Source organism: Macaca fascicularis, chromosome 11 (assembly GCF_037993035.2).
Source record: "Macaca fascicularis isolate 582-1 chromosome 11, T2T-MFA8v1.1".
Lineage (NCBI taxonomy): Eukaryota > Metazoa > Chordata > Mammalia > Primates > Cercopithecidae > Macaca > Macaca fascicularis.
Genome location: NC_088385.1, coordinates 10,835,165 through 10,860,135, shown reverse-complemented (window position 1 = coordinate 10,860,135; position 24,971 = coordinate 10,835,165). Strand labels below are relative to the sequence as shown.

General features: G+C 36.1%; 2 protein-coding genes across 6 annotated transcripts in view; one reads left to right on the top strand and one right to left on the bottom strand.

Moving 5' to 3' along the window:
* The first annotated feature begins 971 nt into the window (after window positions 1–971).
* Window positions 972–15,414, top strand: CLEC9A (C-type lectin domain containing 9A). The gene is made up of 6 exons (XM_005570104.5): window positions 972–1,082; window positions 2,584–2,664; window positions 9,848–9,994; window positions 11,786–11,937; window positions 13,463–13,584; window positions 14,865–15,414. The coding sequence occupies exons 1-6, from the start codon at window positions 992–994 to the stop codon at window positions 14,995–14,997; spliced, it is 726 nt and encodes a 241-aa protein (XP_005570161.3). The 5' UTR covers window positions 972–991; the 3' UTR covers window positions 14,998–15,414.
* A 4,502-nt stretch (window positions 15,415–19,916) lies between these two features.
* Window positions 19,917–24,971, bottom strand: part of CLEC1A (C-type lectin domain family 1 member A) — a 29,315-nt gene continuing 24,260 nt past the window's right edge. For all 5 annotated transcript variants that reach the window (XM_045364686.3, XM_005570105.4, XM_074006243.1 and 2 more), the window contains 2 exons: window positions 23,304–23,422; window positions 19,917–20,941 (listed from right to left, as the gene is read on the bottom strand). In XM_045364686.3, coding sequence (XP_045220621.1) covers window positions 20,761–20,941; window positions 23,304–23,422 — 300 coding nt within the window. In that variant the 3' untranslated portion in view covers window positions 19,917–20,760. The remainder of the gene's footprint in view (window positions 20,942–23,303; window positions 23,423–24,971) is intronic.

Here is a 24,971-nt window from a genome sequence, read left to right as displayed (position 1 = left end):
ATAAAGACAAGTGGTCAAACGATGAATGATGATTAAAAGTCTCAAATTTCTGATGCTATAGTCACAAGATGTGGCAGAAATGGCCATTTGTCAGCTAAATAGTTCATGCTTTCCTTCTAGAGTGAAGTGGTCATCAAGAGTTTGCTGTCCAGGCAAAAAATACATTTTGCAAGCTCAAACCTTGTGTCCAAAAGTGGGCATGCCTTTGGTGGATGTGAATGTGAGACATGCTATTCTAGGTTATGGCTTTCAAGAGCAGGTGTGGATTCATCACCTTCTCTTTTCTTTCCCAGTGGATGGAAGTCAAGGACTCCAATGTCTCACAAGATGAAAGAATCCCAAGTCTCATTTGGAGGAATGCTATCACTAACTAGGATTCCTGGAGCTAAAACATTATGTAAGATATAAACTTTTATTGTGTTAAGTTGCTGATATTTTGAGGTTTATTTATCACAGTAACTAGCATTACACCAACAAATATACAGTATGTAAATTTAGCTTAAGGTTGAAATCCCTTCCTAGCTTTGTTGTTTGAGGCTACCCAGTTATCTCCCACTCTTTACACCCTGGTTTGCCCAATGTGAGTTATCTTTATATCTTTACTATCTAGGTCACCCCTATGCTTCATCTCCTATACCAAATGCAAGTGCGTTCTTTGCACTTACATCTTTTTCTTCTGAACTCACTGCTATCACCTTCAACATCTGCTACATTTTGGAAACCATATAAAAAATGTTCTATCATTGGCCATTCTGAATTCAGTTCTCTCTCATTTCCTTTTTCACCAAGTTGTGTTTTGGCTTAGACTTGATAAACTTCCACTTTCTGAATGAAGGTGCATCTATTCTACTCCTTAAACACAAATATAGTTTCCCACTACTGTGAAAATGTAACCAATTTCAGTTCTTTCACCAACCTGCTCCAAACCACAAGAGGAGTTATTTATTCCAGCCTCCTGTGTGGACTGCTTTCCTATCAAAGCACCTCAGACATGCATGAGGAAGAAATATACACCTCTCTTCAGTGGGATAGTCCAGCACCAAACACTTACCAGAAATGTCTGTCTTCCAACAAATGTTCAGGTAACCAGTTCTAGCTATTTTGTGCGAGACTTTAGGGTTCATGTTTTTTGTTCTTTGTGTTTTGTTTTGTTTTTTTCTGCTCTATCATGAGGCCAAGATGCTTATTCTAATCTGAGATAGTCTAGTTAAGGGTAATGTAATGTCCGTGAAATGCTAATGAAGTGGAGAAGGAGTAATTAAAGGTGAAAAATAAAAAGAGCAATTAACTTGATAAATACGTGGAACTGTTTTTTCCTCTGCCTCTCTGGAAAAGAAAAAGAATACCTTGATTTGGGAAATTTGTGAAAAAATACAACTCTAATTAACTGAAGTCCTATTAAAACATTCTGCAAATTATCTGATAAATACTAATAAATAAAAAGAGAAAACATAGGTTGAAAAACTGGCAGGATCTCATTGGCCTAGAGTTGTTGGCTACAGTGATTAGTTCTGTCTGCATCATTTAATATCTATATTAGTTCCTGTCTGCTGGTGTAACCAATCACACAGACTTAGGGGATTAATAGAACGTAAATTTATTATCTTAGGGCTCTAGATGTCACAAGTTGAAATGGATTTCAACGGGCTGAAACCAAGGTGTTGACAGGAATCTAGTGGAAGAATCTATACCTTGTCTTTTCTGGTTTCTAGAGCTGCATTTATTGCTTTACTTGGCTCATGGACCCTTTTTCTGTCTTGAAAACCAACAACATAATGTCTTTAAATGTTTCTCAGCCTCCATTATCACGCCATGCTGTCCCTCCAATATCCTACCTCTCGCTTAAAGAGGACCCAGATAATTCAGGTTAATCTTCCCATCCCAAATCCTTAACTTAATGACATCTTCAAAGTCCCTTTTCCACATAAGGTAACTTACAAGTTCCAGTAATTATGACACTGGCATGTGAGGCAGGGGCGTTTCTCTGCCTATCACAATATCCAAAGATAAATTTTAACTATTTTTCTCTGATTAGTGTTTGAATACAAAAAAATCACATAATCCTTTTTTTCCTCTCTGCAGGTTTGTAAAATTACCTTGGAAAACTTGTTCGTCTTCCAAAAATGTATATTTAAAAGTATATATTTAAAATGTGTATCTTTCTTTTATTTAATCATGTTCAAGTAACACTGAAGAGATGGGGAGATGTGAGACAGCATTTTTTATCTCAAAAGATAAAGCTAGCATTTGGCTTGGGGGAATCTCTAAATGATGGTTGGAAAAGAATACATATAATTCATTGATAAGGTGTGACATCAAAGATAAGGATAACAGAAGTATACTATTAAATTTATTTAATTTGGCAATTTCCATATCACATGTATTCCAAGTTATGCGTTGCATTTCAATGCATTGGAGCAAAGGTTCTCTTTTTCCTTTTCTTTTACACATTCCAGGCCCCAACAACTCTCAGTAGAAATGCCAATGTTAATTTCTTTTTTTACTCAATCTCAATCCATCCTTGCCCCATCTTTTTTATCTACTTTCTCTAACTTGGTTTCATTTTTCCTATTCCATGGTTAGGAGCATGGTGTCTTGTGATGGCGATTTCATGTATTTTCTGCATGGGGTTATTAACAGCATCCATTTTCTTGGGCGTCAAGTGTAAGTACAAAAATATATTTTCAAAATAACCTATATTGATATATGTATTATACACTACAAATAGCTTATATATAATGATATATGTAGGTAATTATGTATAGAACTTCATAATTTATAAATGGATGGAAAATCAATCAAGTAATATGTGAATGCACATAAATGATGTAAAATAATAGCCTCAAATTTCAAGCATTTGATAGACCTCTCTGAGCACTTGGATGCCACTGATAACTTTCAGTGATCTATTGCATGTTTTTTAACTCAAATTATATGCTGTAGGTCTCTGGGAGAAACAGTGAAAATAATAACATATTCTGATTCAATTTGTGAGTCATGCTAACGTGCTAAAGCATTCAATTTGAAAGATTTCACATTCTGCTTTTCTGTTTCTAATACATATTTAATTTAAATTTGACTTTTAAAGAGTATTTATATTACGCAAGTTTCAATTTAAAATGTTTAATGCAAACCCGAGAGCTTTGTTCGGCCACATTTAACCACATTGCTTTTTAGTCCAAATAGAAGAAATGTTTTCATGTTTGACAAGTGCAATTTTTATAAAATTTAATAATTACAGAGCTTCAGTTTCCAGAAAAAGAACTATGAACCTCTAACATCACTCATGCTAGTACTAAGAAAAATGTACATTAAAAGACAGAGGTGAAGGGTATTGTTTGGATAGATGTTTCTTTCTTATATGCCTTGGCAAATCATATCTCTATCTAAAAGACATCAGCCAGAGAGGAAGAATTATGAACTCTGAGAATAAGGAAGGGAAAGGTTCAGATTCGCATTCACAAAATATGGGAAGTTTGCTCTTGCTCAGGTAATGTCATGAGCTTCATTTTCTGCTGGTTTTTATAGGAAGGTTTTAAGAATTGCTAAGAGCTTAATCAGTAATTGTTACTTTGTCTATCTCCTCAAATAAAGTTTCACAGCTTAACAAAAATGTTAGAACTTCAAGACAGCTTTCTTTTTCTCTATCTACTCTCTTTGTGTCTTATTAAAAAATACATATTTTAGGCAAATGTGAGTTCATTATTTTTTAAGAAGCATACATATTAAATACTTGTTTATCAAACACAATAGAAACAGTTTATATCTAAAAGACCAGTTAAGTCAATTAACATCTAATAATCTACTTCTGCAAAAATTGAGGACTTTTAATGACACATTGCCAAGCTTCATTGTACCTCTACAATGTAAAAATTCATATTTAAATTGCATTGCAAATATTTAAAAGTACTGTTTAAATGTTAATTCTATGTAATGAATTTCAATGTTATTTTACAAATAATTATTTGGGGTAAGAAGATTTTGAAACCTAAAGTATAAAATCATTTCCAATTAAAAACAAAAAGTAATTGAAGATGCAACATCTTGAAGCAGTGTTGTCAAGTGAATGGGATATATAATTTGGTTTTTATATAAACATAAATCTATAGTCTCCAATTGCCAAATATTTTTTCTACTATATAGACAAAAATCATATATTACATAATAAGGATGATTATAAGAGTACACTTTAGGCCAGGTGTGCTGGCTCACGCCTGTAATCCCAGCACTTTGGGAGGCCGAGGTGGGCGGATTGCCTGAGGTCAGGAGTTCGAGACCAGTCTGGCCAACATGGTGAAACCCCATCTCTACTAAAAATACAAAAAAATTAGCCAGGAGTGGTGGCATGCGCCCGTCATCCCAGCTACTCCGGAGGCTGAGGCAGGGGAATTGCTTAAACCGGGGAGGTGGAGGCTGCAGTGAGCCAAGATTGCAGCACTGCACTCCAGCCTGGGCAACAGAGCGAGATTCTGTCTCAAAAAGAAAAAAAAAATACATTCTACATTTTCCATGTTGTCAAAAGATTTGCTGTTCAGTGTATACGTAAGTGTCTTCTCGGTCTAGTAAAGGAAATCTCTTTATATGAAACCTATAAATCATATTCCTAAGATGATGAGTTATTTTAAACTGTCTTAATTGTGACCCAGCAGCACCACTTTTGGAAATTGTTTCTATGGATAAACCTGCAATTTAACAATAGGGAAAAAGTCTCAAATACCCACCACATTGATGAGAGACCATGTTAATAAATAAGGGTACATCATCTACACAACAGAATACCTGGAAGCAAGAACAACAAAAGAAAGAAGAAACACTTCTGTATGTAAAGTGCAAAAAAACGGCATTTAAAATTTGGCTGATGAGATCAGTTGTACCCCAAACATCAGCATCATGCAATATACCTGAGTAACAAACCTGCACATGTACCCCCTGAATCTAAATAAAAGCTGAAATTATTTTCAAATGTATATGCTATGTTACAATTTGACTAAAAATGGACATTTTCTTGAATTTAAACAAACAATGGAAGGTTATATAAGAAATACTGAAAGTGAGGGCAAGAGGAGTGAGATAAATCGTGACGATGCGGAGAAAAAGATATTTCAATGTTTACTTTTTGGATTTTTTTTAATGTTTTAATCCTATGAATGTAGTGTATCTTTAAAAAAAGTTAACTCCCCAAACACAAATTATATGAAGAAAATGTTACTTTGATGAGGATAAAAGAAACATAGCTAGAAAACCATGTGCTTAAGACTTCCAATAATTTCTCGAAAATTCTTACAAATAAAAGTTTTTGCTTTTTAAATTTTGTCTTAATAGCTAAAAATGTATACTTACAAAACTTAAATATCACTATACAGATGTAAAGTATATTTTCCTTTAGCTTTTGTTCAAGTGTAGTGACTATTAATTTTTATTGTTGTTGTTTTAAAATTTATAATTTGCCTAGGTCTTCTTATACATTTTTAACACTTAGGGCTTTAAAAAAATACAACCAGTTACCATATTGAAACTGTTGTGTTAAGCAATAAGCAGCTTCTTCATGTGAAACATTCTGTTCAATAACTAATTACTTGTCCCAGCTGGTTATAGATTAAGTTATAGCCAGTAGGCTTTGAGTTACAAAAGTCATGTTTATTTTTTAATAAATATTCCATTTTGATTATGTTCCATTTTAAATTAAAATGTTACATCCAATTCTCTTTGTGAAAACTTGCCTTGTAAGACAAATGTCAAAACATATTTAACTTATATACATATATATATTTTTTAAATAGGACCATGTTCTGACAAAAAGTAGTAAATGAAAATTATAACCTTTTATTTAAAAGTATCATAACATGAATATAATGAAAGTGCTGATTACAAATTACTCATATATATTACCAAAGGACAGTTCATTCCTACCTGACAATAGAAGGACTGGCAAAATTAATTAAGTCATATTTATATAAAAGAATACAATGCCATTATTTAAAGAAATCTTCTAGAACCATTGTTATTGTTTTGGAAATATGGTTATGAAATATTTTCTCACGAAAGTAGCAGATTTCTAAAAAGACATTTATATAAAAATATGGTTTTCTAAAGGTTGTATATAAAATACTTTTCTATATATGTACATAGGAAAGAGTTTCAATAGATATAAACCAAATACTAATGGCCATATTTGAGTGGTAGGTTTCAAAGTAAGTAGACTTAATTTTCAGTTGTCTTCCTACTATTTCACATTTTCTAATTTTTCTACATTATTTATACCATTAATTTTTTTATTAAAAAAACTCTATAGTTCAAAATATTTTCTAAGAAATCAGCTTTTTTATTTGTTTTTACTGTTCATTTTCTTGATTCATCAATTAGGTATAATTAGGTATAAGATCATATAACAAATAATTTTATTTGGGGGACGTTAAAAGTATTTTGTTATTTTTCTCTAGGTAATTATATTGTTTTGTCTTTAGTCCTCATTGCAAATTTATTACAACTTCAACCCCAATAAAGGTGCTATATTTTGCTTCCCATTTAGGGTGAAACTCTGAAGAGAAGTCTCATTTCTCTTTCTCCAGTTTTATTACAGTTTCATATAGTATAAGCTGTTCAGATAGTAATAAACAAACAACAACAGCTTCTATAATATGGCTAATCTAAAAAAGCATCTAAATATAAAATTTTAGAATTATATATTGAATCTAAGAGGAAAATTATTATTTTTCAATGTCTAAACATGCCAGATCATTAATAGGATAAAATTAGCGCATCATTGTCCTACACTCGACTCTGGTTAGATCCATCATTTTGCTAAAAAGAGGGAAAAAAACTCCAAGCAGCTGACAGCCTGAGTTTTTTTAGCTATCCACAGACGGACAGGGCATAAACATCTGCTTTGTCTAGTGCATGGCTTTTGATGTCTGGTATTTTCTTCTCAGCAGCAATGTTGATAAGTAAAACAGACCAGAATATGTAGATATGTAATTAAATGGGTTTTTTTTTTTTTTTTTTTTTTGAGACGGAGTCTCGCTCTGTCACCCAGGCTGGAGTGCAGTGGCCAGATCTCAGCTCACTGCAAGCTCCGCCTCCCGGGTTCCCGCCATTCTCCTGCCTCAGCCTCCCGAGTAGCTGGGACCACAGGCGCCGCCACCTCGCCCGGCTAATTTTTTGTGTTTTTTTAGTAGAGACGGGGTTTCGCCGTGTTAGCCAGGATGGTCTCAATCTCCTGACCTAGTGATCCGCCCGTCTCGGCCTCCCAAAGTGCTGGGATTACAGGCTTGAGCCACCGCGCCCGGCCTAAATGGGTTTTTTTTTTCTTTTCTTTTCTTACTCTTTTGCCCAGGCCGGAGTGCAGAGTGCAGGGGTATGATCTCACCTCACTGCAACCTCTGCCTTCTGGGTTCAAGTACCTCTCCTGCCTCAGCTTCCTGAGTAGCTGGGATTACACGTGCACATCACCACGCCCAGCTAATTTTTGTATTCTTAGTACATGGCTCTGCCATGTTGGCCATGGTGGTCTCGAACTCCTGACCTCAAGTGATCCACCCCCCTCAGCCTCCCAAAATGCTGGGATTACAGGCAAGAGCCACTGCGACCAGCCTGTCTTGGTCAGAAGATTTTTGTGTGTGATCTTGGTTACCTCCGTTTTGTGGTTAAAAATATGAACATAATTTTAGAGATTTGCCCATTTGTTCTCCTCTTTTGTTTTGTTTCTCTTTAAGAGAGGATTTTTAATCCTAAAGGTCTAGCTGACATGCATAGGTGTTTTGATTTGTTTCTTAATCCACTAATTAATTTTTCTTGATGCCATTCTCTCTATACAATATGTCTATTCAATAGCCACAATCTGATAATGATTAACATATCATAAACTTATTTTAAACCAATTATATAACTGAGTAGAATCAATTTACCTGATTCCAAAACCTCTATTAATAGTGGACAAAAAGATAGCTATAAAATACAATAAAGAATCCAGAAATAGACTCATACAAATATGCCCAAATGATTTTTTCAGCAGTGCAAATCAATTGAAAGAAGGATAAGCTTTTCAACAAATGATGCTGGAGAAATTAGACATCCATAGGAAAAAAAAATAAAAGAAAAAGAAAATAAGCCTAAGTCTTATACCTTACACAAAAATTAAAAGTTAACTCAAAATAGATCACAGTCTTAAATGTAGAGCATAAAACTATAAAACTTTCCAAAAATATAAGACAAAATCTTCAGAATCTAAAGGTGCACAAATAATTCTTAGACTTACATCAAAAAATGATTAATGAAAGGAAAAATTGGTAAGCTGGATGGACCTCATCAAAATGAAATGTACGTACTCTGCAAAAAACACTAGGAAGAGGATAAAAAGACATGTTACAGGCCAGGTGTGGTGGCTTATGCCTGTAATCCCAGCACTTTGGGATTCCTTGAGTCCAGGAGTTCAAGACCATCCTGGGCAAGAAGGTAAGACCCCATCTCTACAAAATAAATAAGTAAATAAATAAAAGACAAGTTACAGACTGGGAATAAATACTTGTAAATCAATATCTGACAAAGGACTAGAACCTAGAATGTACAAAGAACTCTCAAAACTCAACAGTAAAAAACTAGAACATCCAATGAGAAAATGGCAAAAAGACATGAAAAGACATTTCACCAGAGAGAATATACAAATGTCAAATAAGCACAAGAAAAGATGTTCAATGTCATTAGCCATTAAGGAAATGCAAATTAAAACTACAGTGAGATATTACTACATACATAATCAGAATGGCTAAAATAACAATAAGTGACAACATCAAATGCATGTCAAGCTACAGAGAAAGCGGATCACTCACTCATTCCTGGTGGAAATGTAATATGCTGTAACCACTGTGGAAAATAGTGTAGCAGTTTCTTAAAAATCTAAACTTCACACTTCCTTAAAACACAGCAATTGCACTCTTGAGCGTATACCTCATAGAAATGAAAATTTATGTTCACACAAAAACCTGTACATGAGTGCCTATAGTAGCTCTATTTGTGATTACTAAAACCTGAAAACTACCCAGATGTCCTTCAGTGGGTGAACAGTTAAACTAGTAGTGGTAGTCCATATCATGGAATTCTATTCAACAATACGAAATAGGTGAGCTATTTATTTAAACAACAGTCTGCGTGAGTCTCCAGAGGATTATTCTGAGTGAATGAAGTGAAGAGCAAAAGGTTACGTACTGTAAGATACCATTTATATTTCATTCATGTGATAGAAAAGGAACACAAATTAGTGATTGCCAGGAGTAAACAAGGGGTGAAGGCAAGAGGGAAGTGGGTGTACTTATAAAAGGGCAAGGACAGATCCTGATGGTAATGGAGGAGCCGAGTTTCTTGATTGTATCAATGTCAATATCCTGGTTGTGCCATTGTACTATAATTTTACATGTCTATGTACTGATATGGAACTATGTTCAAATATGTATGTTAATGATAAAACAAAAGGTGCAAAACCATGTAAACATATTGTTACCATTTGTGTTAAGGGGAGAGAGTGAGTTTTATATTCATTTGCTTTCATTTGTGAAGTTTCATTTTGTTTTATGTGTAACATTCAAAAGCTCCCAAATAATAAAAATTAAATTGGTAAATCTGGTTGGGGGGAGTCAAATCGAGTGAATTAAAAAGGGGTGCAAAGAGAAGTTTTGTTCCACGTCCTTTGTAGTGTTTGATTCTTGTACAATGTAAATTTTAAGCAAAAACTAAAATAATACAAATTCAAGTCTCAAAAATAATAGTAATTTGTAGTTGTCTTTAGTTTGTGTTGAAGGATTCTTTTGCTATAAAATGTCAGTATTTTATTAGGAATGATTGCTGTCATTTGAAGTGTTGCAGGTGTCCACCATTGCGATGCAGCAGCAAGAAAAACTCATCCAACAAGAGAGGGCACTGCTAAACTTTACAGAATGGAAGAGAAGCCATGTCCTTCAGATGAAATTTTGTCAAACCTTCATGCAAAGCTCTTTTAGTTCAGGTAATGGATAAAAATCAGTTTCCACTGTATACATCTAAATATATACACCAATACCTCAAAAGAAACAGTGACACACATTTTGTTCTCTGCAAAACTGTTAGGATTTCATAATAAGAGTAACATAATTTTGATCACTCTTTAGTTCAATCTTATTATAACATCCAATACTATGTGGAAACACCAGGGATCCAAAAGAATACAACTAAAGGAAATGTACTGTCAAATGCCAAAGAGGTGTGTATGCAATTAGTAGGTCGGATTAAAAAAATACATGCACACACACAAAAAGACATTGTTTTATCTAGCCATTCAAATTTGTAAGGGTATTTTAATTCTAGCTCCAAATTTCCCAATATATTTAGATACTGTTTTAGTTTCAAGTTTAGATAGCTTTGAGCAGAAAAATTCATTTTGAAAATGAGTATTTACCACAAAATTCTTTTACGATGCAGGACCTAGCTCTTTTTTAAAATTCTATGAATTTACTCCAGTTTAATCTTTTATATGCTTTACAAGCATTTTAAACCTAATGCAGTCTATTTCTACCTGTCATATAGTTTGTCAAGTATTCTATGGTTACTTAATTGGCATTTCATAATGCTTGTACATATAGTTTAGAGAATTAACTTTCCTAGACTGGATACCATTTACATAATTGCCAATGAGAGATGTCAAAAATCAACCATAGTTCTTTCTGATTAAAATTTAATCAAGTATTTGAAGGATCACTGTGTGCCCAACAATGTCTCTATATGCAGCAGACCACTGCAAACTCGAGTGAGACCCACCTCTGAGCCATCAACCTTCAATAGAACAACATCCATTTTGGAGACCTACAAATCCAACACGTTCTTCAACGTCACAAATACCATTGTCTACATTATTTATACTATAACTCTAACAATGTTCAGGATATTGGTTAGCAGGGATTCCAAACAAAAGGTATTGAAGAGCTTTAAACAACTCATCATCTGGCCCATGGAAGCTACTGATGAGTTATTTCTTAGCCTAAATACAGGGACTGTCTAGAAACCAGAGTTGTGGAAGTTTCAGTGTCTTTCATTCTATAAACCTGTGCCAGAAACACTTGGTCAAATTCTCGGTCTTTGGTGCCCCTTTTACATATTTGACCATTCTTCTTTTGTGACTATATTCCATCTTAAAACAGGTTCCATAAAACTGATTAAACATTAAGGCTTACTTCTTAGTTGTATCAGAGTCCTAAACTAAGCATATTGTTCACTTATGTTCTTCTCCAATTTTCCTCACCTGCATGTTTTCAAATCACTTCTTAAGGTGGATTACTTGTTCTCTCCATTATCTATAAAATATTTCCTTGTTTAGCTCTCAGAATTTAAACATAAATTCAAGGCTTATGATTCAATCCATGCAATGGTCCAGTACATTTCCGGCTAAATTGGGGCAGTAAGATTAACCGACATGAAACAATAAGCAAATAAGTGAAGACAATAAATGATGTGAACTCAAAGAAAGGAAAGACTGATAAAACGGGAATAATCAGATTAACTATTATAGAAGATAAAAAAATTAGTTAAATATATCCCACAATTAATTTCATATTTAAGTTAAAGGCCCATTGCATGTAGAACGTATTACATGAATCTTACTCTATTGAGCCTCAGAGAAGCTGAAATTGGTAAGTGCTACATCATGTGAACCATTATGTTATGGGATTCAGCCTCACTGAGGGTGAGGCAAGGGGCTTTTTGGGGGATATATGTTGTTAATATTTTACAATAAGATACTAAAGTAAAATGTTTATATTCAAAGCCCATAACTGCAGTCCTTGTCCAAACAATTGGATTCAGAACAGAGAAAGCTGTTACTACGTCTCTGAACATTGGAAAATTTGGCACACCAGTCAAGAGAATTGTTTAAAGGAAGGTTCCACGCTGCTACAAATAGAGAGCGAAGAAGAAATGGTAAACACTGTTTTGTGGTCTCATGTTTTCTGAAAATACCATTTTACTTATTAAAAGAAATCCCTCATTCTCATAAGATAAAGTTCCTTAATATTGTATAACAGCAGTATAATTGTAAAAATAAAGGTTTAAAAGAGACAAAGTTAGAATCCGTATGTTTTATTTTCTTTTTAATGGGAAAACATAAAAATAGGATGGTTATCTGAAATTGAGAAGAATATGTTTGTTCTATGTCCTTGGTTAATTAAAAAAAGGAGGGAATAAGGAGAATACTATTTCATAGCATGATAATCCACTTCAAGATGTACGTACATTATAGTTGCAGATATGTTTTAAATGTATTATTTTCAATGCTGTAGGCAAATATAACAACCTATAATAATCTTGTAATTATCAAGAAAAAACAAGTATAAAAACTGAAGTGATGCCATGAAATAAATAGGTCTTGAAAAATAAGTATCTGCTAAATGAAATGTTTAATTGGCATTAAATCTAGTTTACCAACATCTTAAGAAGTGAATAGGCTGGATGGGATGATTCACACCTGTAATCCCAGCATTTTGGAAGGCCAAGGTGGGTGGATCACCTGAGCTCAGGAGTTCAAGGCCAGCCTGGCCAACATGGGGAAACCCTGTCTCTACTAAAAATACAAAAATTAGGCGGGCATGGTGGTGGGAGCCTGTAATCCCAGCTACGTGGGAGGCTGAGGCAGGAGAATTGCTTGAACCCAGGAGGCAGAGGTTTGCAATGAGCCGAGATAGTGCCATTGCACTGCAGCTTTTGCAACAAGAGCAAAACTCCATCTCAAAAATAATAATAATAATAAAATAAAACAAGTGAACAATAAGATGTTTCCTTGAACTCATTCTACCCATAAATATATGTGAAATAGAATGCAAAATTGCACACTTAGGTGCTATAAAAAATGTATACCTGCTATATTCAGTAATTACATGAAGTTCATTTCAACAAAAATCATGAGAAAATAATTTGTTAAGGATATGCAACAAATCAAGAACACTTGAAGTAAATTATTACAATTATATGCTCAAAAAGTTATTTTACGTGTAAATTTGATGACACAAATTAGAATGCTTCTTTCTAACCGAATGTGCTCATACTTAAGTTACCCCTGGAATCTCATGAACTATTTTTCCACATCGAAGTATTCTGAGAAAGACTATTCTATGTGGTCTATGATGTCAAGAATATTTTTACTTTTGATATTGAAGGTTCAGTATAACACTTTCTTTTTTTTTGACGTATACTACCTGCCGGGCTCTGAATATGTTGAAACTTCCCAGTTGTTTATTTTTTTCATAGTCTTTAACACCACAAGGATCACACAGCAATAGAAAATAGTCTAAAAAATGTATCTGCACTTTTTTATAATACTCCCTTCTCTCTTTTTCCAGATTTCAAGTTCCCATTAATTTCTAGCTAGGCACAATGTCACACTTTATATTTCACTAGAGTTTTGTTTGTTTGTTTTCTCATTTCACAGTTCAGGTCTTATCTCTTATAGGATTTTATCACTGGCAGCTTGAGGAAGATTAGAGGAAGCTACGATTACTGGGTGGGGTTGTCTCAGGATGGACACAGCGGACGCTGGCTTTGGCAAGATGGCTCCTCTCCTTCTCCTGGCCTGTAAGTCTCTGAGTAAAATGCTACAAGAAAAGTTAGAAACATGAGGGAATTCAAAAGTTTATTTTACCTTGTATCATGAATTTTCTCCAAGGGACAAGCAGCATGATAATGTTACAGGCGGCTAATTGGGATTTTTTTTTTTTTTTTTTTTTTTTGAGGCAGAGTCTCGCTCAGTCCCCCAGGCTGGAGTGCAGCGGCGTGATCTCGGCTCACTGCAAGCTCCGCCTCCCGGGTTCCCGCCATTCTCCTGCCTCAGCCTCCTGAGTAGCTGGGGCTACAGGCGCCCGCCACCTCGCCCGGCTAATTTTTTGTATTTTTCGTAGAGACGGGGTTTCACCGTGTTAGCCAGGATGGTCTGGATCTCCTGACTTCGTGATCCGCCCGTCTCGGCCTTCCAAAGTGCTGGGATTACAGGCGTGAGCCACCGCGCCCGGCCTAATTGGGATTAAAGCTAACAAAATTAAGAATAGCTTCATGCCAGGCCGGGCGCGGTGGCTCAAGCCTGTAATCCCAGCACTTTGGGAGGCCGAGACGGGCGGATCACGAGGTCAGGAGATCGAGACCATCCTGGCTAACACGGTGAAACCCCGTCTCTACTAAAAAATACAAAAAACTAGCCGGGCGAGGTGGCGGGCGCCTGTAGTCCCAACGGCTCGGGAGGCTGAGGCAGGAGAATGGCGTAAACCCGGGAGGCGGAGCTTGCAGTGAGCTGAGATCCGGCCACTGCACTCCAGCCTGGGCGGTAGAGCGAGACTCTGTCTCAAAAAAAAAAAAAAAAAAAAAAGAATAGCTTCATGCCTTCTAAGTCTTTCTCCTTCCCAGCCCTGCTACTATTATCTTATAGAAAATTCACCTCACAATTTGAGTATCTGATGAATAATATAATTATCAAGTGTGTTTCTTTTGTATTGCTTAGTATGTAGAGAGTAACTATTCATTTCCACATTAAGCTTTTCAGATGGCAGTGGGGAGATGGAGAAGCAGAATCAGGTTCCTTAGTATTTTGAAAATTAAGAGTCAGCAAAGACATTCTAATTTAGGGACTGTCTTTGGTTATCTATGTTTTCGTTTTCTTTACATGCTGTTTTTGTTCAAATTATATTAACATTCCTTATTGAGAGAAATAAGCAGTTACTGAAGAAGGAGGACGAAACCACCACAGGAAGGTGCTATGTTAATACAAAACAAAACAAGTAGCTACACACATCTCATTAGTTACCCTCAGGAACATCTCTGAAACCCCCAAATCTAACCTCAGAAATGCTGACTTGCCTTTCCAGGTTACCAGTAGAGAGATCCCAGTCAACCAACCAAGTCTGTGGATACATCAAAAACAGTTCCCTTCTTTCGTCTAACTGCAGCACTTGGAAGTATTTTATCTGCGAGAAGTATGCATTAAGATCCTCTGTCTGAAAGAAATTGTGTTCAAAGTATTCTATTACATTATTATTTGGAACAGGCCATTGGAAAACCCACCCTCCAACACCCACGCAAAAAAAAAAAAAAAAAAAAAACAGAACAGTAAACCAAAATGTGGGCAATGAAATTAGTAACCTGGGACTCAATAATACACTTGGGAATATTCTTCCACACCGTCCAGATTTCATTCGATATTGTTCATATTGCAAGAATAAAACTTATTTAGAGCTACAGAGGACAAAACCCCGAAGAATTGAGAACAAACGCACGGAAATCATTTTTATTGTTTAGAGCCCAGAATGACTGTAAATTTCACACAAGGTACAGATCTATGTTGTTGGGGGAGGTGAAGCAGTTACAGCTGACTAGTATTTTTAAAATAAATAAATAAATTTGGCCTTTTAAACTCACTGTCTGTGAGATCTTTCCATGCATTTTCTAGCCTTTCAGGCATTATGTTATCAGACTGATAGGATAGAAGAACAGAGATATGAATTTCCAAATTGAAAGAAAGACAGATTTCTATCTGCAGCCTGTAAGACAATGTACTTTTTAAGATTCGATTTCTACTAGAAAGATGAACTACTAGAATTGGACATAAGCAGAAGGAATAGTCGGGATGCCAGGATCAGAATGTTCTCCAGAGAATTCTGTGAATTCTCTCTTTCCTCTCAATGACCATCCCTACCATTCACAAATCAAAGGGCTCATGGTCTGGTCCCTCAGGGTTAACACGCCAGCACTTTCGATTACATCTTTCAGTGCCTCAATTGCCTCGTTGTAAAATAACAACAGAACTTACATCAAAATATTGTATGAGTATTAGACTGTAAATATATGTCAGTGCCGAGAATAGTCTTGCACAGAGTTGAACACTATCAGTGCTTGGTTTTGTTCTCTGGACTATATCACCAGTCATCTCTACACATCAACCTTTATTTGTGCATCCCAGACAAAAATGATCCCTTTTTTTGTTCCTGTTGCAGGGATATTGAGAAGTGAAAGTTTATGGGTAAAATGTCAGCAACTCTTTGGAGAGAATATTTGCTTTAAAGTTAATGGATTCTCCTCAAATAAATCCATAGACATTCTCTGTCCTAAGTCTGTAGGCTCCCTGAAGCATGGACTATCTTATCCCCAAGAGACGATTAATAGCAAAGTACCTTGTGATCTACAGAAAGAACAGATTCCTTAATTATTATTACATTACTTGTTACCACTTACCGTCCCTACAGGAATGCCTTACCACTTAGTAGGTTCTCAATAAATATTTGCTTAATTCAATATGTTTATTTAATTCTTCTTTTCTCACAAGGAGGAGCTGAGATTCATTAGATTATCATCTTTTCTTCCTAAGCATAAAGACATCACTTAAATATATAAAGTAAAAATAAAACCTAATTCTCTGAGTCACCGGAAATCATTTAAATGAAACTAAATATCCTCTTACCTAAATGTCCTAAATGTCCTTTTACAATGGATAAGGTTGTGTAAGGATGAGAAGAGCATGTTTTTGCTTATTTACCTTGACCTAGAGTTTAAATGTGGGAGTTTAAGTAAAAGAGATTTTTCTCTAATTTTCTGCCGAACCTGAAAAAGGAGAATAGCAGAGAAAACACAGCATATATTGTCTCCTGTGTTCGATTTTTACAGCCGACAGCTGGCAGCTGAATGTAATAACCTGGAATAAAGGAGAAACAATAGCAGAATTTACTAGCAAAGATTGTTTGCCTTAAAGATTCTTCAAAGCATTGTCATGGAACTACGTTTAGAGAAAGGATATGAAGCATTTATGATCATTCTTTAAAAAGTACAATAAAGCAAAAGGCAAACATTCTTCAACTGATGTCATCCCGTTGTATGATGCAGTATTTTCAAATTACAATTTATCTATAGCACAGCTGACTTCAGCTCCTACAGATCTCCTCAGCAACAATGCTGCTTTCCACACAGATGCTGTAGTGGGGAGATTCTTCTCTGCAGGTTGTTGTTGGTCCAGGATACCAAGGCTTTTCAAATACAACACTGAGTATGCCAGTCTTAGATCCTAGTCCCACCAACAATGAATTGGGCATCTTAGATCTCTTTCATTGAGTTCTAAGTTAGCCTTAAACAAACGAAAAGAAAACTAAAAATAAAACTGTCTTGCAAATGTAAAAAAGCTTTTGTTACATGTTTGGTTAAAGTACATTAAATGTATAATATATATATACATATATATATTATAATATTGGTAGAATAATAGATATTATTCGAGCCTAAATATCTATTCATATAATGAAGTGTGTACAAAAGTCATGCAGACTTTAAATCAGAGGATCCTGCTGTTTGTAATCTTCAAATACTGTAAGAATCTCCCTACAGAGGAGTCGACGCCCACATATTAAAGCTGGCCCTGAGATAACCTACCAGACTTTCTACCTTGTTCATAATGTGTTTGCATCCTTAAAATAAAAGCTCCCATTACCCTTCTCACACTTCCTGCTGTTACAGGGCTCATGGCCTGTTTCCTGTTGATAAATCCTGAGAGCAGGTTCAATATCCTCAGGAAAAGAAAGAGCTTATTGTGTACCCGGGGATCTCAGCTCTACCAGGAAAGGCTGGGCTCCTTGTTTGACTGCTCCTGCAATTTCTTCAGAATTACATAAACAAGAACCTAGAGAGAAAAAAGTCTCCTCATCCAGAAAAACCAATTCATACAGTGCCCCTCTCTGATTCTCAACTGGATATTATTCTTAGCAAATCAGATTTTAAAATTCACTTTATCATTATTTCCTATTCGTAATATTGATTTTTCAAAAGTGTGTAGTGAGAATGTTATGCAATACACTTTTTCTGTTGTTTTGAAATGTTTGTTCACACTGTGATCAATATTGTGAGTTTTGCTATAAAGACAAAGGGATTAAGGGGAAAGACGAAGAAGAATAAGAAGAATAATCCCTATAAAGACAAAGGGATTAAGGGGAAAGACGAAGGGAAGGAGCCGAAGTATGTCAAATGTATGTTATTTTTTCCTCCTCACAATGTAAAGTGACACTATCCCTTAGTCCCAGACTTGGAATGACATACCATTCACCACTTACTCTGCAGGCAGCTAGACTCTTCACATCAATGGCACTTAAAGAGATGCTTGTCATCCATCCCTGAGCTAGACTGCAGCTATATAGGATGCTAGGAGTCAAAACTTCAATGAGTGCATGTCTCTGTTTTACAGCTTAGTCCACAAAATCATTTGACTTCCTCCTATCAGTCATATTTTCCTTCTGTAGCAATAAGGCTTACATAACAATTGCTTAACTGCAGACTTACTTCTCATTTCTTGTTATGTACTTATTAATATGAACTACTTCCATTGAAAATCTGCACTCATCATCAAAAATATTTGGTAATAAAATCCTTAGCTCCCCAAAGTAGGTGCCCTTCTACAATTTGTTCATAAATACAAATTTCCAAAGAAGTTGGTTGTTATTAATAAATCAAGTTTAGCCTAACACCGCCTTCTCACATATTTTAAGTTTAGCCTAAAGGATTCTCTGTACATAATGTCAACTATAACAAGTTGAGGTGTAAATAGACCCTAGCCTACACTTGTGGCAATCACTGTGTTTTGGGCAATCAAAGGTAGCCAACTGTTTGAACTGTGTTCAAATAAGGCAAACTCAGAGCTGTAACCAATCCAGCTTTTTCTGTACGTCACTTCCGTTTTCTTTAGTATGTTTTCCTTTCTCTGTCCATAAGTCTTCTTCCACCACATGGCTGCTCTGGAGCCTCTGAGTCTACTCTGGCTCTGGAGGCTACCCGATATGTGAATGCTTCATTGCTTAATTAAACTCTTTTAAATTTAATTCAGCTGAAGTTTTTTTTCTTTTTAACATTGCTTATGCATGTGTGTGTGCCCCCCTATATTTAAAAATAAATCGCTAGATCCTTTAAAAAATATTTTCTTGACTTCCCTTACATTTTATATTGAAGTTCACACTATGAAACTGATTTCACATTTACTTCATTTCAGCTAATAGTAACATTATGAGGAAATTATAACTATTTCTACTTCATATGCAGTGATATAGGCTTCATGAAGTAAAGTGACTTGCCTAATAAATAAATCAGAATAAGAGATCTAAAATCTTCATTTTCTAACCACAAATACAGTTTTCTTTGCATGACACAATATATCAACAGAACTTCCTCAACCCTGAAGAAAATTTTAAGGAAATCAACAGAAAATTGAAAGGAAAGTTCTCAAGGAAGAATCTGCAATCGTCTTTGCTAAGTGACAATCTAACAAAATGAAATTTATGAAAGTGAGCACCAATGTGTTCTTTCTATCACATTATTGCTACTCTATGTCATTTTACCATGAGATAGATGTTTATGAAAAACAAAACTGAAGCACCTCAGTTGCCACTGTTGAAAAACAAAGATTTATAATGTTATCCTTTCTAGCATTAAACCCTCAGAATTGACTATCAATAAACCAATAAACTTGGTGGCTGTGATGGTGTCACTCCCAACGATCCCTGTTATATTTGTGCATGGAGTCATCTCAAGAAAGAAGTGCCTCACAAAGGGGCAGCTACAAAGATGTCACTGTCTCTGTTCATTTCCCACTACCTGACTGGAAATTGTGTGCACTAATGCAACGCAGCTACCTCATCAACCATGTGTTGATGCCATAAGCTTGCCTCAAAATATTTCATTTTAGGAAAATGTTAAAACTGTTCTCTTGAAGACAACATGTATTTCAAAGACATCTTATTTTCTCCGAATAATTGTGTAATCCGTACTCTTGTAAATTCCCCAAAAACTCTCAGCAAGGCACGATGAAAATAATGATTGCCATCATATTCTGAAAAGCATTTCCATGCTGAATTTTCCCACAAATCACAAGTCCATTGTAAAATCACACACACTTCACAGTATTTACATTTATTATTATTAAATCTTCAGTACCTGAAAGGTATAAATATGGGTCAATGGAAGAAAATAGGAACTGATACTGTTACAGGTGCAGATGAAGAGGCTGACTTTTTTCTAGTCTTTAATCTCTCTGAAGGGAATATCGGGGACGGTAGTTCTGATATGAAACTGAGATGGGGATATATTTCTTTCCTGGGAGAAATTCCTATGGAAGGGAGACAATGATCAGAGTCTTAATGGACACAGGAAGGAATGTTTATAAGGCATTGAGATTCTCATATCAAGAGACATCCCTGTTGGGAAACAGGGCATAGACAAGGCAGATGGGGTCTTCACTGATAGACTGGGAAGGGACTAGTATGAACTGAAACAAACAAAAAGAATGCCTTGTGTATTTGGTGGTATAATCTGGGGAGTAACTGCTAATTTCTGATGGACTGCTTGACTGTCAGGGAAAAGGATGTTACTTCGATGTATTTCCTCTACAAAAAGTTTCTCATTCCACCAAGTGTAAGGAAGACATGGAAACAGGGAGGTGATATTAGACATTGAGAAGAAAGAAAGCTAAAAGTTATCTCTAAGCCAAGAAGGTAGATGACATTATGGGTTTCTGAGGTTGGTTGGTGGAATGTAAATAAGACTTCTTGTGACTTTTAAATATGTGCATAAACTCAAGCTCACAAATGCTGCTGATCCTGAACAGGAAACACGAGAACCCATTTTGTACTAGTCAGAGAGATAGTGTTTCCTGATTATGTTCCATTTCCTGATGTCTCAAGTAGCCCTTGCATTGGCATTGCCTGGCTCACTCTGCTATTTGCAGTTGCAGAGGGAGAATCAGTCACCTTCGCCTAATGTTTCAGGGGGGAAATGGAGGCTCTCTGTCTTCACCATTCCCGCTCTCCTCTCACAGATACACCGCTTCAATTCTTGGCAGTCCTTTGAGAAGATCATCCCATTAAGGATGGCCACACAGTCTCTGCTTCTTGGGCTGGTGACATCTATTATAATCTCGAACCTTAAAAAATGAAGAAAAAGTAAATTTAATCACAGTTTATTTCTAAAATAAAATATTAAATACCCATTCTTCCTAGGGTGATAAAATTATAGTCTAGATACCAGAATCAGTTTACTGGGAAAATGGGGTCATATGCCTCTTTCTCTTCAGCCCCTAAGTTTCCACACTCATTCTTAGACACAGCAGGTCACCAGCCATCCCATTACTGGGTATATACCCAAAGGATTATAAATCATGCTGCTATAAAGACACATGCACGCGTATGTTTATTGCGGCACTATTCACAATAGTAAAGACTTGGAACCAACCCAAGTGTCCATCAGTGACAGACTGGATTAAGAAAATGTGGCACATATACACCATGGAATATTATACAACCATAAAAAAGGATGAGTTCGTGCCCTTTGTAGGCACATGGATGCAGCTGGAAACCATCATTCTCAGCAAACTATCGCAAGAACAGAAAACCAAACACCGCATGTTCTCACTCATAGGTGGGAATTGAACAATGAGATCACTTGGACACAGGAAGGGGAACATCACACACTGGGGCCTGTTGTGGGGTGGGGGGAGAGGGGAGGGATAACATTAGGAGATATACCTAATGTAAATGACAAGTCAATGGGTGCAGCACACCAACATGGCACATGTATATGTATGTAACAAACCTGCATGTTGTGCATATGTACCCTAGAACATAAAGTATAATAAAAATAAATAAATACATAAATAAATAAATTATTAAAGGAGGAAAAAAAAGAAACAGCAGGTCACCCAAAACAGCAAAAATCATTTCTAACTAAAGTGAAGCTACGTGTTCTCCTCCAAATTTATATAGTTTCTCTGCCACTTAAAAAGTTATCTACCTTCTCTGTAACTCAGTTTACTTAACTGTAAAATACAAATGATTACATCAAATATATCCTGTTTCCTGGGAGAATAAATGATATATTGTATATAGGGAAGAAGAATGTCTGTTCAAATACGGCTTTAAATGTGATATATTTTGATAGACAAATTACAATTTCCTGTTTCAAAGGATACTGATATGGTTTGGATGTTTGTTCTTTCCAAATCTTAGTTGAAATATCATTCCCAGTGTTGGAGGTGGGGCCTGGCAGGAGGTATTTGGGTCATCGGGGTGGATACCTCATGAATGGCTTGGTGCCCTCTTCTTGGTGATGAGTGAGTTCTCAGTTAGTTCATGCAAGATCTGGTGGTTTAAAAGGGCCTGGAACCTCCTCCCACCCCCCTCTCTTTTGTGTTCTCTCTAGCCACTGGACATGCCAGCTCTTGCTTTGCCTTCTGCCATGAGTAATGCTCCCTGAAGCCTCCTCAGAAGCCAAGCAGATGCTTGTACAGCCTGCAGAATTGTGAACCAATTAAACCTCCTTTCTTTATAAACTATCCAGCCTCAGGCATTCATTTATGCTGATGCAAAAATAGACTAACACAGATACCATGTGTACTCCTATCTAAATGCTCACGGCATATATGAGACTAGTGTTTTATATTACACCTTACATTTTCAGCAAATCTTTTCTCAGATACTGCATTTTTTAAAGATGTGTTCCCTATTTTACTAATGCACAGAGAGCCAAGAAATCTTATCCTATCTCTGGGTACTGACCAGTTGTGTGATTTTAGGCAACCGCCATTACAGCCTGGACTCCTGGGCTTCAGTTTATTCGCCCATAAAGATCTCTCTCTCTGTCTCTCCCTTCTCTCATCCACAGTATGTCCCAGACACAAACTTCTGCCAGCAGCAAGAGAACTACCCTGATATTTCACTAATGCTGTGTATCTGTCTCCCTCACTGGCTTATAAGCAGTTCAAAAGCAAGCACTGGCCGGGTGTGGTGGCTCATGCTTGTAATCCCAGCACTTTGGGAGGCCAAGAAGGGCAAATCGCTTGCGTCCAGGAGTTCTAAACAAGACTGGGCAACACAGCATAAACCCAACTTTCCAAAAAATACAAAAAATTAGCTGGATGTAGTGGTGCACGCCCGTAGTCTGAGCTACCCAGGAGGCTGAGATGAGAGGAGAGCTTCAGCCTGGGAGGCAGAGATTTCAGTGAGCAGAGATTGCACCACTGCACTCCAGCCCATGCAGCAGAGCAAGACCTTATCTCAAAAAACAAACAAACACACACACACACACACACACACACACACACACACACACACACAACAAAATGAGGACGCACTATGGTTCAAATATCTTCAGTCATCCTCCTGCAAACACAGTATCCAGTACAAAGCAGAAGTTTGAGCAATACTTGATGGACCAAATTCTTGAACTCTGTCACTCAAGCAAAATATCTTTGTTAAATGCCTTTCCCATAAAATATCCTGAAGGCTTACAGTTCAGAAGCGAAAGGGGTTCCATCCATCCACATCCAGGCCTTGCCACTGTCAGGGCGCAAAAGCCCTGTCCAATAAGAGTAGAAAAACGGAGAGCGGCTCTGGAATATGGCAAAGTCCTGCAGAAAGCACACAAGAAAAGCTTTAGCTTTGGAGGCATGATCACACACATGCACAGACATGCACGGGCCAGCCAACGCTTTTCTCAAAGCACACACCAGTCCTGCTTCACACAGATGCTCACATGCTTAAGAGAAAAAGCATCGACACTGAGGCCTGTCCGAAATTTGTCCGGGTTTAATAACTCGTTTTGTCTTAGTAAATGTGGAACACATATCGATATTCTGAAAGCAGAAATCACATCAACCCAGATTTATTCCTGACGCATGGCTTTTAAGGCACAGAATTAAATATGAATGTTGATATAAAAATATGAGGGAAAGACTAATAAAGAGATGTGGAATGATTCTGGGACAGGGAAGAATATGGAGGGAAAAGTGCAGGAATGAGGTAGCAACCTTTATAAATGCCTGGGAAAGGAAGAAAGAAACTAAAAGAAAAATTTGCAAGGATGATTTACGTCTTAGACTAGGAAGGGGAGAAAGAAATTTTTAAATTTCTATTTATAAATATTTATGTGCATACATGTGTATAGTCCTATACATGGTAATTCTTTTCCCAATATCCATATTTAACATATGTTTACATTTAAAAAGTGATTTGCTTCCTTCTATCTAGTCTCACTCTGCACTCCTAATACATATTTTTGGAGAATTGGTGGGGACAGGGTCTCACTCTGTCGCCCAGGCTGGAGTGCACTGGCACGATCATGGCTCACTGCAGCCTCAACCTCCCAGGCTCAGTGTACTCCTAATATTTTAACATAGACATTATCTAAATATTTATTATAATTATCCATTTATACAATGAGTTTCTCAAGGCCATACACTTTGTTTCATTGTTACATCCATAACCCCTCAGATAATTAATAAAATATACCGATTTAATGAGAGATTATTGCAAATGTAAATGAAGCTATTAGCAAGCAATAGTCATAGAGTAACATGTGAAAATAACTGTAGTTGAAAATCTTTATTCTAATTAAATAGGGGGGTCCCTTCAAATTAAAAGTTTTGAAAGCAAATCATATGAAAAGGATTTAAATATATACAAATATATGAAGTTCATATAAAAAATAACTACATAGATTTAACAAGAAAATGTCCTACCACCTGATATAGTATAGTTCAATTTTATACCTGAGTTTGCAGTGTATGCTGGAGGCAGAGGAATCAAAGAGAATAAGAAAAATTAGGAGGGTTTATGCTAGGGCACACTGTCTTAGTCAAAGAAATTGCCTCGCTTGATGCCTAAATTAAGCCATCGAGAAAGGGTTATAAAATGTCTTAGTAGCTGAGAGAAATTACAGAGGTTCTTTCATCACAGATTTCAGGAAGTAGGTAGAAATTAAGAAGTAACTAGAATGATGTTAAGAATTTGTATAGTGAGCTGAGAATTTAATTCAATTAAACAACCCTTTGTTGATAACCTACTCTTTATCAAGAAAAATCTCTGCCAAATTCTAGAGAAACAATGATAAATAAGCAACGGCCATACTATTTAAGAACTTCAATTCAAAGGCAATAATAAATATGAGAGAAAGTGGAA

Excerpts from the sequence above, each read along its gene's own strand:
- CLEC9A (XM_005570104.5), top strand. The coding sequence starts at position 992 with ATGCATGAGGAAGAAATATACACCTCTCTTCAGTGGGATAGTCCAGCA. Across the intron at positions 2,665-9,847 it reads CATTTTCTTGGGCGTCAAGT|TGTTGCAGGTGTCCACCATT; the intron begins GTAAGTACAAAA and ends TGTCATTTGAAG. Across the intron at positions 11,938-13,462 it reads TAGAGAGCGAAGAAGAAATG|GATTTTATCACTGGCAGCTT; the intron begins GTAAACACTGTT and ends TATCTCTTATAG.